We start from the raw sequence: 15,236 nt of genomic DNA, 5'->3' as shown, positions 1-15,236 counted from the left end.
GTTCTGTCAGTACCTTGTATATCTTAGATATTAGCCCCTTGTGAGATGGGTATAGGGTGAATAGTTCCTCCCATTCTATGGGCAAACTTTTTACCCTAGTCACTATTTCCTTTGAAATGCAGAAACTTCTCACTTTAATGTAGTCCCATTTGTTTATCTCTGCTTCCACTTGTTTGGACAGTGGTATTTCCTCCTTGAAGATGCCTTTAGTCTCAGTGTCATGGAGTGTTTTGCCTGCCTTTTCTTCTATGTACCTTATAATTTCATGTCTGATATCAAAGTCTTTAATCCATTTTGGATTTGACCTCTGTGTATGGTGTTAGATAAAGGTCTGAGTAGGCTTTTATGCATGTCGCTGACCAGTTGTTCCAACACCACTTGTTGAAGAGGCTTTCCTTGCTCCATTTTGCATTTTATTCCTTTTGTAAAAGTCTAATTGATTGTATGTCTGGGGTCATTATCTGAATACTCAAGTATATTCCATTAATCTGAGAGTCTGTTTTTATTCCAGTACTATTCCATTTTAAGTATTATTATTACTTTGTAGTAAAATGTAAAGTTGGGGAATGTGATGCTTCCCATTTTCGTTGTCCTAAGTGTTGCTTTAGCTATTTGTGTGTGTTTATTGTTCCAAATTAATTACAGGAATGTTTGATTCACTTCTTAAAGAGTGTCTTGGGTAGGGGCTGGAAAGATAACACAGTGGTATGGCATTTGACTTGCATGCGGGCTACTAGGGACTGACTCGAATAAGATCCTCAGCATCCCATATGGACCTTTGAGCCTGCCAGGAGCGATTTCTGAAAGCAGGAGTAACCTCTGAGTTCGATGGGGGTGTGGTCCAAAAACAAGTAAACAAAAAAGAGTCATGGGGAACCCTAGAGGGAATGCACTAAATCTGTATAATGCTTTAGGAATACTGCTATTTAAAGATTTTAATCCTCCTAATTCATAAACAGGATTTATATCTTCATTTTCTTTTGTTGTCTTTAATTTTGTGTAGCAGTGTTTTATAGTTTTCTTTGTATAGGTCCTTCACTTTTTTTTAATTAAGTTAACTTCAAGGTATTTGAATTTTTGTGATGTTATATTGAGTGCGATTGTTTTTTTTTTAAAGTCTATTTCTTCTCTATCATTATTTGTGTATAAGAAGGCCATTGATTTTTGCTTGTTAATTTTGTAGCATGACACTTTGATATACAAACATATTATTTCTAGAATATTTTTGGTAGAGACCTTAGGGTTTTCTAACTACTATCATGTCACCTGCAAACAGTAGTTTGACTTCTTTGTTTCCTATCTGGATGACATTGCTATCTTTCTCTTGGCTAACTGCTATGGCAAGTACCTCAAATAATATGTTGAATAGGAGTGGCAAAAAGAAACAGTCTCTCCTCATACCAGATCTTGGAGAAAAGGCTTTCAATTTTTCTCCATTGAGTATAATATTTGCTATGGGCTTGTGGTAAATGGCCTTGACTATATTGAGAAAAGTTTCTTCCATTCCCATCTTGTTGACAGTTTCTATTATGAATGGCTGTTGAATCTTATCAAATGCTTTCTCTGCATCTGTTTATATGATCATTTTATTTTTAATTTTCTTTTTTATGCAGTGTATTAGCGATTTACTTGTGTATGTTGTACCAGCCTTGCATTTCTGGAATGAATCCTACTGGATCATGGTGTATGACGCTTGTTTAGGCGTCAATGACTCTTGTTCCTTTTTGCTAGGATTTGTTGAGGATCTTTGTATCGCTTTTTCTCAGCAATACTGGTCTGTTGTTCTCTTTTCTTGTGGCATCTCTGTCTGCTTTTGATATTCGGGTGATGTTAGCATCATAAAACTATTTGGAAATACTTTTGCTTCTTCAATTTCCTGGAAGAGCCTGAAAAGGATTGACAGTAGGTCCTTTGAAAGGTTTGAAAGATCTTGTTAGTGAATTTATCTGGGTCTAGACTATTGCTTCTGGGTAGACTTTTGATTACCATTTTAATTTCCTCAATCTTTTCAGATGTTCTAGATCATCTTGGTTCAACATTGGGAAGTTATAGGAATTCAACAATTTATCCAATTCTTCCAGGTTCTCTATTTTTGGCAAAAAGTTTCTCAGAGTCGTCTCTGATTATGCTTTGAATATCTGTAGTATCTGTTGTAATCTCTCCCTTTTCAGTTCTAATTTGGTTTATTAATCTTTACTCAGAGCATTGAAAACCATAAAGTGTTGCCAAAAAAAACCCCTCAATAACAATAAATATTCTGTAGCTCAAATGCAATGATATCTGAATACAAAGATGTCCCACAGACTGGGAAAAATTATTTTCTCACAGTTCATGACATTTCCCACCATACATAGCATTCATCAAAAAGTGAATATCCAAGATATATAAAGCAATAATAGAATTGTACATAAGAAAAACACAGCCCATGAAAATTGGGAGATGAGATAAAGAAACTTAGTCAAAACAGAAATACAAATGAGCATAATTCATTTATAAGCACTCTATATCACCAATTATCAGGGAAATTCATTTCAAGATAACACTAATGAGATATCACTTAACATAAGAGGTCAGCATTCATCAAAAGGAATAACAGTGTTAGCGTGAATTTGAGAGAAAAAAGGGATTTGTGTTCATTCACTGTTAGTTACTGCTGGTTGGAATTTTAGCTTGTCCAGCCATTTTTTAATATAATATGGACATTCTTCAAAAAAAAAAAAAAGAAAGAAAAAAACCCTAGAAATTTAGCATCTAATTCCAGCAATTCTACTCCTAGGAATATTCCCTAAGTGCCCAAAAACACAATGAAAAAAAAAAGTCTCTCCATTCATTATGATCATTGCAGCACTATTTACAATAACTACATCTGAAATAACCCAAGTATCCAAGATAAGTTTTACTTAGTTTATAGTTAAAAAATAAAAATAAAAGGGAAGTAATTCAGTTTAGCTCATTTAAACATCTAATTTCTAACCACCTGCATCTTTGTCTTAAGTCATTTTCTTTATAATTTAAATGTGTTTTGTTGTCTTTCAGAGTTAATATTTTCAATTGCAAAATGTTTTACTGTGTATTTTAATGTACTTAGCCTGTTTTTAAAATGTATGTTATGCATGTATGCTGAAGTACTTGTGTATAGGAAAAATATAGGAACAGTGAAGTTCCCCCAATATAGTTTAAAAATATAGGAACATGAAAGTTCCGAAATAGTGCTTGGTAAAAAAGCATTAATAGAATTTTAGGTTACAGGTGTAAAGTATATTTTGCAAATAATATGTTTTTGAAAAGGGCTGGTATATTAATTTTCACTTTATTACGTTGGCGCATGAAAATATTTAAAAAAGGGGGAAATGTGGTGTACCCCAAGACCCACCCATATCTGGGAGGAGTTTTGGGAACCGGATAATAGGTGTAACTACCTGCAAGACCTCCCATTTCTGGGAGGGGTCTGGAAAAGGATAGATAAACCTCTGAGCCAGGGGATTCGGCCCTTTTGCCGTTTCTCTCTTGGCCCGGCTTGGCTTCCTGGCTTTTGGATCTTTGGGCCGCATGGAGCCCAAAGGGAAGATGGCTAACAGGAGATAAGATGCAGGGCTAGCAAAATATAGCTGTGCTTAAAAGGTTGACATAGGCCACACACCTGTGGTGGCAAGGGCATGAATAAAGATGATTCTTCCTGATGGCTGCGTGTGAGTGAGTAATTTCACCTGGGCCTGGAACTCGCCGGCTGCATGGAGGTTGCAGAGCCATGTGGGCTGGATGGCATCATCCACCATCCAGCCCCATCGTTAATTATTTAATGCAACATCAAGCCATAAGAAAAGATGAAATCTTTTATGAAATCATGTAATTTGCCAATACATTTATGGGGCTGGAGAGCAAGATGGTGAGTGAAATGAATCAAAGGGAAAGGGATAAAGAATAATCTCACTTATATATAGGATATAAAGAAACAGTAGGTGAATAACTAATGCCCAAAGGCAATAGCAAAAAGAGCAAGTGAATAAGTTCTTGGAAGGGAACAAGTTAGAGGGCAACACCACAATAAAGAAAGAGGGACCTTGTCACTGACCCAGGATTGGTACTGATACATGCATGATATGCTATCAAAAACATAATCATGAATAGATTGTAATTCTGTGATTTAATAATTTTTAATAAATAAAATAAAATCTGACTTTCACATCAACTTTCCTGTTGCCCCATTTTAACTCTCTCCATTGAAGAGTTTAACAAAAATAAGCATTTCCGGGCTTAGGAAAAATGAGATAAATAATAGTGATTTTCACTAAAGCCAAAATACAAAAATGATTTGTGTTGTCAGTAAACAAATGGATAAAGAAAAAATCTTGTGTGTGAACTCATGCTCACACACCTTTAATAAAAAAGAAATTATAACAAGTGTAATAATATGTCATATGTCAAGGGGGAAAGGATAGAAAAAAGATACATTCATCAAATCATTTATATGTGGAATTAAAAAAAGTTAAAGAAGTTAAACGTTGAAACTAGAAAGCAGTTAAATGTCCAGATGAGAAGTTATTGATTAAAAATAGGATCTTCTGAAAAAAAAATTGGGGGTTGGGCTGAGCCACATCAAATGATGCTCAGAGGTTACTCCTTACTCTGCACTCATGAATAACTCATGGATATGCTCAGGAGATAATATGGTATGACAGGGATCAAACCTAGGTTTGCTCATATGCAAAGCAATTGCACTACCAGCTGTACTATCACTAGTTCCTAAGCAAAGAGGTTTTTGAGAGAATTTTTGCTATAACTAAATATTAATTCAAAATTATATAAAGTTCCATTGTATCTAAATGTGAAAAGAGATTTTCTGCTCAGAAGTTGAATTCACAGATAATACTGAGGGTTCTTGTTTATTTTCTTATAAAAAATGATTGATTGCTCACTGTGAAACAGGTAACATCATAAGCAGGCAGATAAATCTTGCCATCAAAGCCTAAACAGAAGCCATATTGCTGTACATGTAAGACAAAGGAAATGGCTGTTTCTCATTGTTGACTTCACAGATCACAAAATTGCTTAAAAGATTATTGAAACCTAGTCATTATTTATTATTTTTGTGTTTTGAATGAACAGTTCCTTGAGCCAATTATCTCTTGTATTAAACTCTATGAAATTTATGGGGCTGGAGCGGTGGTGCAGGTGATAGGGTGTTTGCCTTGTATTCACTGACCTAGGACGGACCGCGGTTTGATCCCCCGGCGTCCCATATGGTCCCCCAAGCCAGGAGCATTTCCTGAGCTCATAGCCAGGAGTAACCCCTGAGCATCACTGGGTGTGTCCTCCCAGCCTCGCCCCCAAAAAGCAATCAGGTCTGTTTGGATCTATTGGTAAACAATTAATTTAGGTCAAAATTCCTTAAATATCAAAGTCAACTTGAATTCACTGAGTGAATAATAAGTAGGCCTTTAAAAAGGGAAATATGGGAAATGGTTCCCCTAATAAAAGCCCCATAGTTGGTCATTCCCCTGGGTAAAACAAGTTCAGCTTAGTTTTAAAAATAAGAGCTTAAAATGTATGTGCAAACAGAAAATTCAATGCTATCCATTTAAGGTAATTGCTGATTGTTTATCCCACTATGGCCATAGCTATGCAAGTATTCAGCTTTTGCTTTTAATGCATATGTTACTTCTTTGTGTACATGTTAACTCTTAGCAAACCTGCTAAACATCTTTTAAACTTCTTAAAAATAATTTTAAAAAATTTTATTAAAATTTTTATTGAAGCACTGTTACTTGCAAAGTTATTTGTGTTTGAGTCAGACATACAATATTCTTACATAAATGCCTTCACCAGTGTCAACTTCCCTGCACCAATGAACCCACTTTCCTTCCCACTACCCAGCCTGCCTCTATGGCAGACAATTCTACCCCTGTTTTAGGCAATGTAGTTTACAATACTATTACTGATACAATTTCATACATTCCACGTCATGCTTTTAGAACACCCTTTCCTTCTCTAGAAAGGGACAGTCACAGAATGATCTCCCTCACATGCTAACTATTTTGTAATATAAAAGAGAAGCAGGAAGGTGAAGTTGATATTGCAACTCAATAAAAGGCTAGTGTGTGCTATTGCTTAGCAAGCTGTTATGGCTATCTTGCTGGATAATCACTATATCCTTCTCAATGTCAATAACCAGTGACCCTCACCCCCAGCTTCCTAAGAGAACAGCTGCCACACCTAAATGTTTCCTATTTCTGTGGATTTTCTCGTTTGCTTTATTTGGGGAGGAAACATATTTAGAAGAGCACATTTAGTGCAATGGATCTAAAGTAGACCATATCACATATAAGCCGCATGCATCAGAACTTTGAAATATCTCCGTAGCCTAGTTTTATGTCTTTTAAAAAAGAATTTATTATTCCAATTTATGTAGATATTAGAAACTGTGTTTGTCCTAGTCTATGATAATTTTCTTTTCTTTTCTTTGAGGGGGGAGTTGGGCCACACCTGTTGGAGCTCAGGAGTTACTCCTGACTTTACTCTCAGAAATCGCTTCTGGCAGGCTTGAGGGACCATATGGGATGCTGGGGGTCGAACTTAGATCTGTCCGGGTCAGCCACATACAAGGCAAACGCCCTACTGCTGTGCTATCATTCTGGTCCCTGTTACTTTCTTTTAAAGTCAGAGCTAAAATTTGGCAATAGAGCATAAAATATGTTAAAGCTATGTGACAAGTAATAGAAGCACAGACGTTTAGATAAATCCCTCCAAAGTCAGAACTAATGCTGTGCCTACCCTTCCTCCAGGCTCATCTAGATTCAACCCACCTCTCCCTCTCATCTGCCTTACTGCAGCCTTTTCATCTCCTCACCATTCTCATTCCAGCTGTCAGATGTATCTTATTAGGGCTTCAAATAGTTTAATCTTAAATGATTTGGGCAAATGATTCAATATTGTAATTTATTTTGCATGAGTGCACAATGGCTATTCATATTAATGTAAATACAAATTACTTGAGCAGATATATAAAATAAACTTTAAAATCAACCAGATGGGCATTAGTGGTAGAATTAGCACAGTATGATAATGTCTTCTTAGATGTCAAGTATTATAGCCTTCCAGATTCTGGATGAATATAAATAACAATTTTTGCTATACCTAGGGGGGTACTCTTATAGGGGTAGAGTAGGAAGGACTTTAAAAAAACATTCATTTGCTTTAAGTAAACTTTACTCATTTTGCCTTATTTAATTTCAGTTACTCCTAAGGTTTTAGAATTTTCTGGCTAAACAAAAAGAAAAATATTTTGCTAAACTGGTATGAATTATCTAAAGCCTTAAAAGGCCAGAACATCATATGTTCTCTTCATGTTTACCAAAATTTCTTCACCTTTTAAATCTACTTTAATTCCAAATGTCAGAGCAGTCCGAGACCTTTCCAAAATGTAATCACAATAGAAGCTGAGGAATATTAAGATAAATCCCTAAGCTTTAGTGAAAGCTTTGAAATAGTTAACTGACGGGTTTTTGGAAGTGTTATATACCACAGCATGGGTAAATTTAAATGTACAAGTGAAGGTTAAATATAGTTTAACAGCAACAAACATGAATATTTTTCTAAAAAGTCAGTGGAATTGCTTTAGGATGTACAGTCCAGTGAATAAAATAATATTGAATTTGTAGATCAACTAAAAGCAAAATACTACATAATGAATGAAAATAGTAAGAATAACCTTGTTTTTGAAGTAGGCAGATAAATAAAATAAACCCAGTAATGACGCTCATGATGTTCTTTCAGGAAATAATAAAACCATGATGTGGGTTAAAGAAGTTACTTTGGCGCCAGTCTTTAAACCCTTTGAGATGCAGAAGTAAAGGCAACCAGCGTCAGTTCAGAGAAAGCTTCTCCTCAGAGGAGGAGCTTCAACAGAAACAAATAAGTTGTGATAAGAATATAAAAAAATCAACAAAAGTCCTAAGACCTTTCCTTGACAAAACCCTTCAGAACTCTATCGTCCTGTCTCCACTCTCCTCCCCTTCACCACTTTCACCCATCACCAATGACAGTGTTAAATATAATTCCTCTTAATTTTGAAAATCTCTTAAATGCCATAAAATAGCTATCATAATATTACTTATAAAACACAACAAGTGAGCAAATCATTATTACATTTTTATTAGAAAAATATTTTCCAGGAACAAAAATATACTGATTCAATTGTCTAACACAAAACATTGAAAAGTGTAATAAATAAAATTATTTTTGCTGCAATGATGTTTTCTTTTTGATTTGAATTTCTGTCTTTTCAAAGCTATGAGGCAACGTTATGTAGCGTGAAAAGGATCTCACCTCATATTCAAAATCTTCTGTTCTGTCTACATCAGCAGGTAATCGGGAAAGATACTCATTGTTTTCATAAAATTCATGCTCCATCAGATGAAGAGAATGGCAACTATGGGGAAGGTAGTAACATGTTAGAAATGATTGGATTTTATAATTTCACTCAATTTTCTATGCTTTGCACAAATACCTGTAGTGATCAAGCCTCTAGTGTCTTTTCTTTTCATTTATTTGTTTGTTTTTGTGCCATATATGGCATTGCTCAGGGTACTCCTTGTTCTGTACTTAAAAATCAGTCCTGGCTCTCTAAAGGACCATATGGGATGCTGGAATGGAACCTACCTGCAAGGCAACTGCACTACCTTCTATGCTATTACTCTGGCCCTTGTCCTTAGTTTCTTAAACTGTGGCTCATAACCATATACGAGACTGTAAAATTTTTAAAACAAATTTCCTCCCTCCTTCCTTTCCTTCCTTCCTCCCTTTCTTCCTCCCTCATCTTCCCCTCCTCTCCCCTCCCTCCCTCCCTCCCTCCCTCCCTCCCTCCCTCCCTCCCTCCCTCCCTCCCTCCCTCCCTCCCTCCCTCCCTCCCTCCTTCCTTCCTTCCTTCCTTCCTTCCTTCCTTCCTTCCTTCCTTCCTTCCTTCCTTCCTTCCTTCCTTCCTTCCTTCCTTCCTTCCTTCCTTCCTTCTTTTTTTGGGGGGGTTTGAATTTTGGGCCACACCCAGTGACACTCAGGGGTCACTTCTGGCTATGTGCTCAGAAATCTTTCCTGGCTTGGGGTACCATATGGGACACAGGGGATCGAACTGTGGTCCGTCCTAGGCTAGAGGGAACAAGTCAGACGCCGTAATTACGGCTTGCACCACTACTCAGGCCCTTTTCTTTTTTTTTTTTTTTATTTTGTTCTTCTTTCTTTTTCCCTTTCCTCACCTTTGGTAAGAAAGACATGGTGTCATGAAAAATACTGCATTAATTAAATAAACATATATTGAATATCTATAAGTTGAAGTGTTAGAAATAAGTTAGCACACAAAATCTATTATTTTGCCTATTGGGTAAAGTAGTAAATTGGAAATGTTAATATGGTGTGATGATTATAAAAAAAAAACATAGAAGTTGGGGCCGGAGAGATAGCATGGAGGTAAGGTGTTTGCCTTGCATGCAGAAGGTTGGTGGTTCAAATCCCGGCATCCCTAATGGTCCCCCGAGCCTGCCAGAAGCGATTTTTGAGCATAGAACCAGGAGTAACACCTGAGTGCTGCTGGCTGTGACCCCAAAAAAACCAAAGCCAAAACAAAACAAAACAAAAACATAGAAGTTGTGAATATGGCAGCATATGGTAGAGGTATGACTATTGTAACTCTTAGAAACTTATTAAAGGAGATTGCCCAAGGTTAACATGGAAAACAGATGTGATATTGCATATTGGCATTTAATCAGGTCTTGTGACTTCTTTCTATGTGATCTTGACCAAGTTACATTAAATTATTCATCTTTAACATGGATAATAATATAACACAATAGCTCAAAGGTTTTATGAGTACTTAATGTGTTAATAAGTGTGACCATTTGAAATGCTACCAAAAGATTAATTTAGTAATTAGTGGAGGGTTAGCTGTTATTAATCATTGAAGAAAACGTTGGATTACTATTCTATATAACATTGTGCTGTAAATTTTATATCATTACATACTTGCCTGCTTTTTAGAGGTTCATTTTATCTTTGGAAATAGAGACTCTAGGATGAGTTTAATTACTTTTACTTCCAGTTATATACAGAGAACCTAGTTTTAGTGTTTAAAATAGGAACTATTTTATAAGTTATTGATGGTCAGAGTCAAAGAAATATTACCACAGGCAAGGTGCTTACATCCCATGTCACCTGGCACCCTGCACTCCATCTAGGAGTGATTACTGACTACAAAGCCAAAATTAAGTCCCCAGAAAGCCAGATGTTCCTTTTCAAAAATATCAAAAAGTATAGAATTTAGTTGACAAATTTCTTAGGAGCACATTAACCGTGGAGTGGAGCTCCTGAGGTATATGCAATGTAGAGGGGTCTTCCTATTTCTCTGTGCTGGGTGCTCCTTCCTGGAACCTAGCATTTCAAACAAAGGCTTGCAAAGCATATATGTGAGTATATTATTATATATGTATGCTAAAATTACATGTATATACTTTTGAGAAATTCCAATTTCCAGTAATTACTTAAAATTTTGTAATGAATTTTATAAGGTTAAATTCAGGCATTGAACTTGAATTGTTTTTCAAAGCTTGCAAGTGATTAAAAATACAAATCACTAAAATGAGCTTATAAAAACCGCAAAAAAGCAGATGAATAATATGACCAAGTCTGTTTTTATATAGCAGAATAAACTGCCACAGATAAAATAAATGTAGTTTAAACTGAACTTTCGCTAATGTTTGAATATTTACTGAAAAGATCAAAATAGAAAACTCCCATTTATTGCTGGTGAGAATGTCAACTGACCCAGCTTTTTAGAAAACAATATGGATGTTTCTAAAAAGAAGCCTATGTTCTTATATAGGGTATATATATACATATACATATATATATATGCCAATAACACACAGCAGATAAAGCCTTTGTACTCCTATATTCTTAGTAACACTATTTACAATAACCAGTATTTGAAAATAACCCCAGTGCCTGAAAAAGGGTGAGTAGATAATAGAACTCTGGTACATCTACACAATAGAATATTATCTAGCTGTTAGGAAAAAAAAGTGAAGTCATGAAATTTGCTTATAGGTGAATGGATATGAAAACTCTTACGCTGAGCAAAATGAGTTAGAGGGAGAGGGACAGACATAGAAAAATCCCACTTATTTGTGATAAGACAAAAAGATAGTATAGTAAAATTATCCAGAGACAATGATAGCTTGAAGGACCAGCCCCTGGTAGGAAGCTTGTCACAAATAGCTGGGAGTGTATTTAGGGCAGAAAAGGGACCCCTATGATAATGATAGGTGGAAATGAACGTTCTGGACAAGAACTGGGTACTTAAAAAATGTAAAGTGATAGGCATGATACACCTTCAACAATATTGCAAATTACAATGAAGGGAAGAGACAGAGTAAGAGAGAAGAAAAATATTTGTTCCAGATTTAGGCAGGGGACAGGGCAAGGGTGAGGGAACATAGGTGGTGAGAAATGTTCACTCGTGAAGAGTGTTGTACATTTATGACTTTAATCACGAATAACTTTGTAAGTGGGAAAAAATTACGTATGGGAAAATATTCCAAAATTGTAAAAGTATGATTGAATAAAAATACCTCTAACTGCACTTGAATTGCATAAAATTAAAAAACAAATATTTTTAATAGTTATTTATTTCATAGTTCTACACTTAGTCTGTTTCACAATGTACTGGATCATTGTTATATCTTTTGAGAAGGATACTACAATTTAATTTCTAATAACTGCACCGACTTCCCCTTATGCTGGAGTAAAGAGGAGGTACTTATAGAAGAGAATATAGTGCCAACATACCCTTTTAGGTCTTCTTTAGAAAGGCTTTTATTAGTGTTGGTGAGGGATAAGCTATTTCCCTGACTTATACTTATCAACAACATTAGCTTTATGATAACTAGAATATAAAGATGAACTAAACCAAAGCATAACTCTTTACTGCATCTCATTAAATATTGTCCCTTTGGTGAAGTAACTGTGGGGTCAGGAAAAGTAGCTAGCAGGAACAGCTTAGAATAATTTGGACGTAGACACAAGAGATATTTTTCCAAGCAGAAATAATGATCTGATCCCATATAAATTAAAATAAAAAATACCTGTCTGAGAGCATATATGGACAGAAGTCTGGCACAGGAGGGGTAGATGACCTAAATTTGGCCAGGACCATGATGTGTTCAAAAGTGATGTCAGTCTGAGTGCTAGCATTCATGAGTTGCACTTCTGGAGATGTGCTATACACTGGTTTACTGAGAGATGTTCGTCTTAGAACCTGGACCACAATGGGCTCCTTGGCATTTCGAAAAGCCTCCACTGCTTCCTCATGGGTGAACTTTGAGAGATCCTTCCCGTTGACCTGTGAAAATAAAACAGTATTGTATATATGAGAAAAATGAGTATCCACGTTTCATGTTAAAAGGTGAAACGTTTGAAACTATCTGTGTATGGATTTTATACAGGACTATTTAGCCAGGCATTGAGATGTGAGGGATACGGTTTTATAACACGAAGAAACATATCCCTTGAAAATATTAGCACAGATTAAAATTTTCTAAAGGACATAATCTCAAATCACATAAAGTAAAATATTAGGTTACATAGATGTGTTAAGTACAGAGACCCAAGCAATATTACAGCAGTAGGTTATTACCGCATTTGTCTTACATGTGGCTGACTATGGTTCAATCCCTGGCATCACATCTGGACCTTTAAAGCTCTTCCAGGAGTGATCCCTGAGCACAGAGTTAGGAGTAAAACTTGGGCAAAACTGAATGTGGCAAAAAAGTACATTCTTTATAAAAAAAATTATGTCAATCTTGGTGAGACTTTCATTATTTAATCAGATTTTCTTTCATTTTTGGAAATATTTCTGAGTTTTTATCTTTTATTTTAGACCACTTTACTGTTTTTATGCATTTTATTCCAATGAACTCCATTCAAATGTGATCTCTGGACCAGCAGTCGTTTTCAATGATAATTAGATATGCAAACTTCCTGGTCTTTCCCAGACCCACTGACTAAATCTTGACGATAAATAATATTTCAGTATGCTTATATTCATTCAAAAAGCAACAAAACCAAACCCTTATGTGTGGGTCTACTTGTAATACTCAGCAATTCAAATTTATTTTTATTTTTATTTATTCCAGTCTATGAACTTCTCTGAAAATTCTCTCAAGTTGCAGGATAATTTGCCCTTAATAGTCATTTATTTCCTTTCCTACTAGAAGTTTCATCTTAATACAGGACTGCAAAATTTAAAATAACCTCACAACTTTCACATTTAATTAATAATGCTATTGTTTGTAATTTGAAGAGATTGGGGGTATGATACTGCAAAATAAGACCCAGAAATTATACCATTTCTTGACAATCAAGCCTCCTGTTTATTGGTAATTCACAGTATGCTCCAATGTATACATTCAAATCTTAGAAATAGCTAGGTAAAAAGAAGAGAAGTTTGCAACCATAGAGTACTTTCATTCAAATAAGCACATACTATTACTTGGACCAGAAAAAGACAGACTACTTATACTCAGAACAAACAGAAAAAAAGTGGCGTAATTTAGGGAAAATGATACAATACCAGGTAGGAATTGTTTTGCCATGTAGGCTTATGGAATCTTAATTTTTAATAAGGCTTCACAATGTTTTTTAATTTTTATAATTTTTGTTTTGAGGTCACAGCTGGTGACATTCAGAGATTAATATTGGCACTGAACTCACCACCTGAACTCAGGCAGTGCTCACAGGACCATATGGAATCCTGGGGATAGAACTAGGATTGACCTTATGCAAGACATATGCCATACCAGCTGTGTTATCACTCCCACCATGCTTCATAATTTTTCAATATAGACTGAACCAGATGACACCCCCAGCAAAAGTGGTTGAGGGATCCTTTTGTCTTTCACCCACAGCAGCACTGGTTGTCTCTATTCTTCATGATGTGTGCCAATCTCAGTAATGTAAAGTGAAAAAGTCCAAATGAATAGTCAACACGCTAGGATAAATGGGAGAATTAATGTCTTTTTAGCTGAATATATAGTTGAAACAGTAGTCTAACATATATGAGACCCTAGTTGGATGTTCTGGATGCTAATAAAGTTTTAATCCTAATGGCCCCTGAGCATCAGCAGGATGATTCAAGTAGTTTCAAGCATATTATTGGACTATCTGAGATTTCTAAGAACAAATTATGAAATTTCTGGGGTACATTCACTTTAAAAATATTCCTAAATTATTTTCAATTATTGATTCAACCATGTGTATTCACAAAATACTCCATCACAAAATGAGAAGGATAAACAGACACTTTCTTAAGCAAGTTGCTAATATGAAATATGCTTTCAATCATTTATGATCAGTGAAATACAAATAATAACAGTTAGACATGATCAAATACCAGTAAGGCAGTTATACATACATAAAATGAAAAGAAAGAAGTGTTTGTATGGATGTTGAGGAAAAAAATAAAACTTCATCCACTGTTGTTGTCTACTTGTTTAACCTAGAAAAACAATATGGAAACTCAAAATAAACTAATACTTGAACTTGCATATGACCCAGCAATCTCACTTCTGGGTATTTATCCCTAGGGTCTAAAAAGTATTTAGATGTTATTCGCACTTTATGTTTATTGCATCACTATTCACAGTAGTCCGAGTCTGGACACAATCCAAATGTCCAATAACAGAGAAACTAGTTTATGTCCACACAATGGGATACTTCTCCATTATAAGAAAAAAAAGTTATGCAATTTACACTATATTAATGGAACATATATTATGCTAAATGAATTCAGCTAGAAGCAGGGAGGTATACACAAAGTAATATCTCTCATGTGGGACATAAAGAAACACAGTCTGAGAATAACAAATGGTCAAATATAATAGAACCTGGGAAGTGGTATACAGTTCAAGAGTTTCTCAAGAGAAAACCCTTGAAGGGGAGAGGGCATGGCTCAGAGGGGATTCTGAGACTATGAGCAGTCCTCTACCGATCTCAGCAGAGACACCAATCTGACCCAAACTCGAGGTATGTCAGCATTTGGACTGATATCGCTGGCACCTTTTTTTAGAGTGACTGCGGGCACCGTCCCCACACTCTTTACAACCTTTCCCCAGGCTGGAAACCCTGGCAGACGAAAACAAGCTTCACCAAAACAGGAACACACAATATCAGCAATAGAACCTGGAATTCCTGGA

General features: G+C 35.6%; 1 protein-coding gene across 1 annotated transcript in view; it reads right to left on the bottom strand.

Moving 5' to 3' along the window:
- PDZRN4 (PDZ domain containing ring finger 4) overlaps positions 1-15,236 on the bottom strand; it is a 169,195-nt gene that overhangs the window by 77,043 nt on the left and 76,916 nt on the right. The window contains exons 2-3 of the mRNA XM_049783884.1: positions 12,129-12,385; positions 8,326-8,428 (exon numbers count right to left, since the gene is read on the bottom strand). Of these exons, the coding sequence (XP_049639841.1) occupies positions 8,326-8,428; positions 12,129-12,385 (360 nt within the window). The remainder of the gene's footprint in view (positions 1-8,325; positions 8,429-12,128; positions 12,386-15,236) is intronic.

Source organism: Suncus etruscus, chromosome 11 (assembly GCF_024139225.1).
Source record: "Suncus etruscus isolate mSunEtr1 chromosome 11, mSunEtr1.pri.cur, whole genome shotgun sequence".
NCBI lineage: Eukaryota > Metazoa > Chordata > Mammalia > Eulipotyphla > Soricidae > Suncus > Suncus etruscus.
This window is presented reverse-complemented; position numbering and strand designations above follow the sequence as displayed.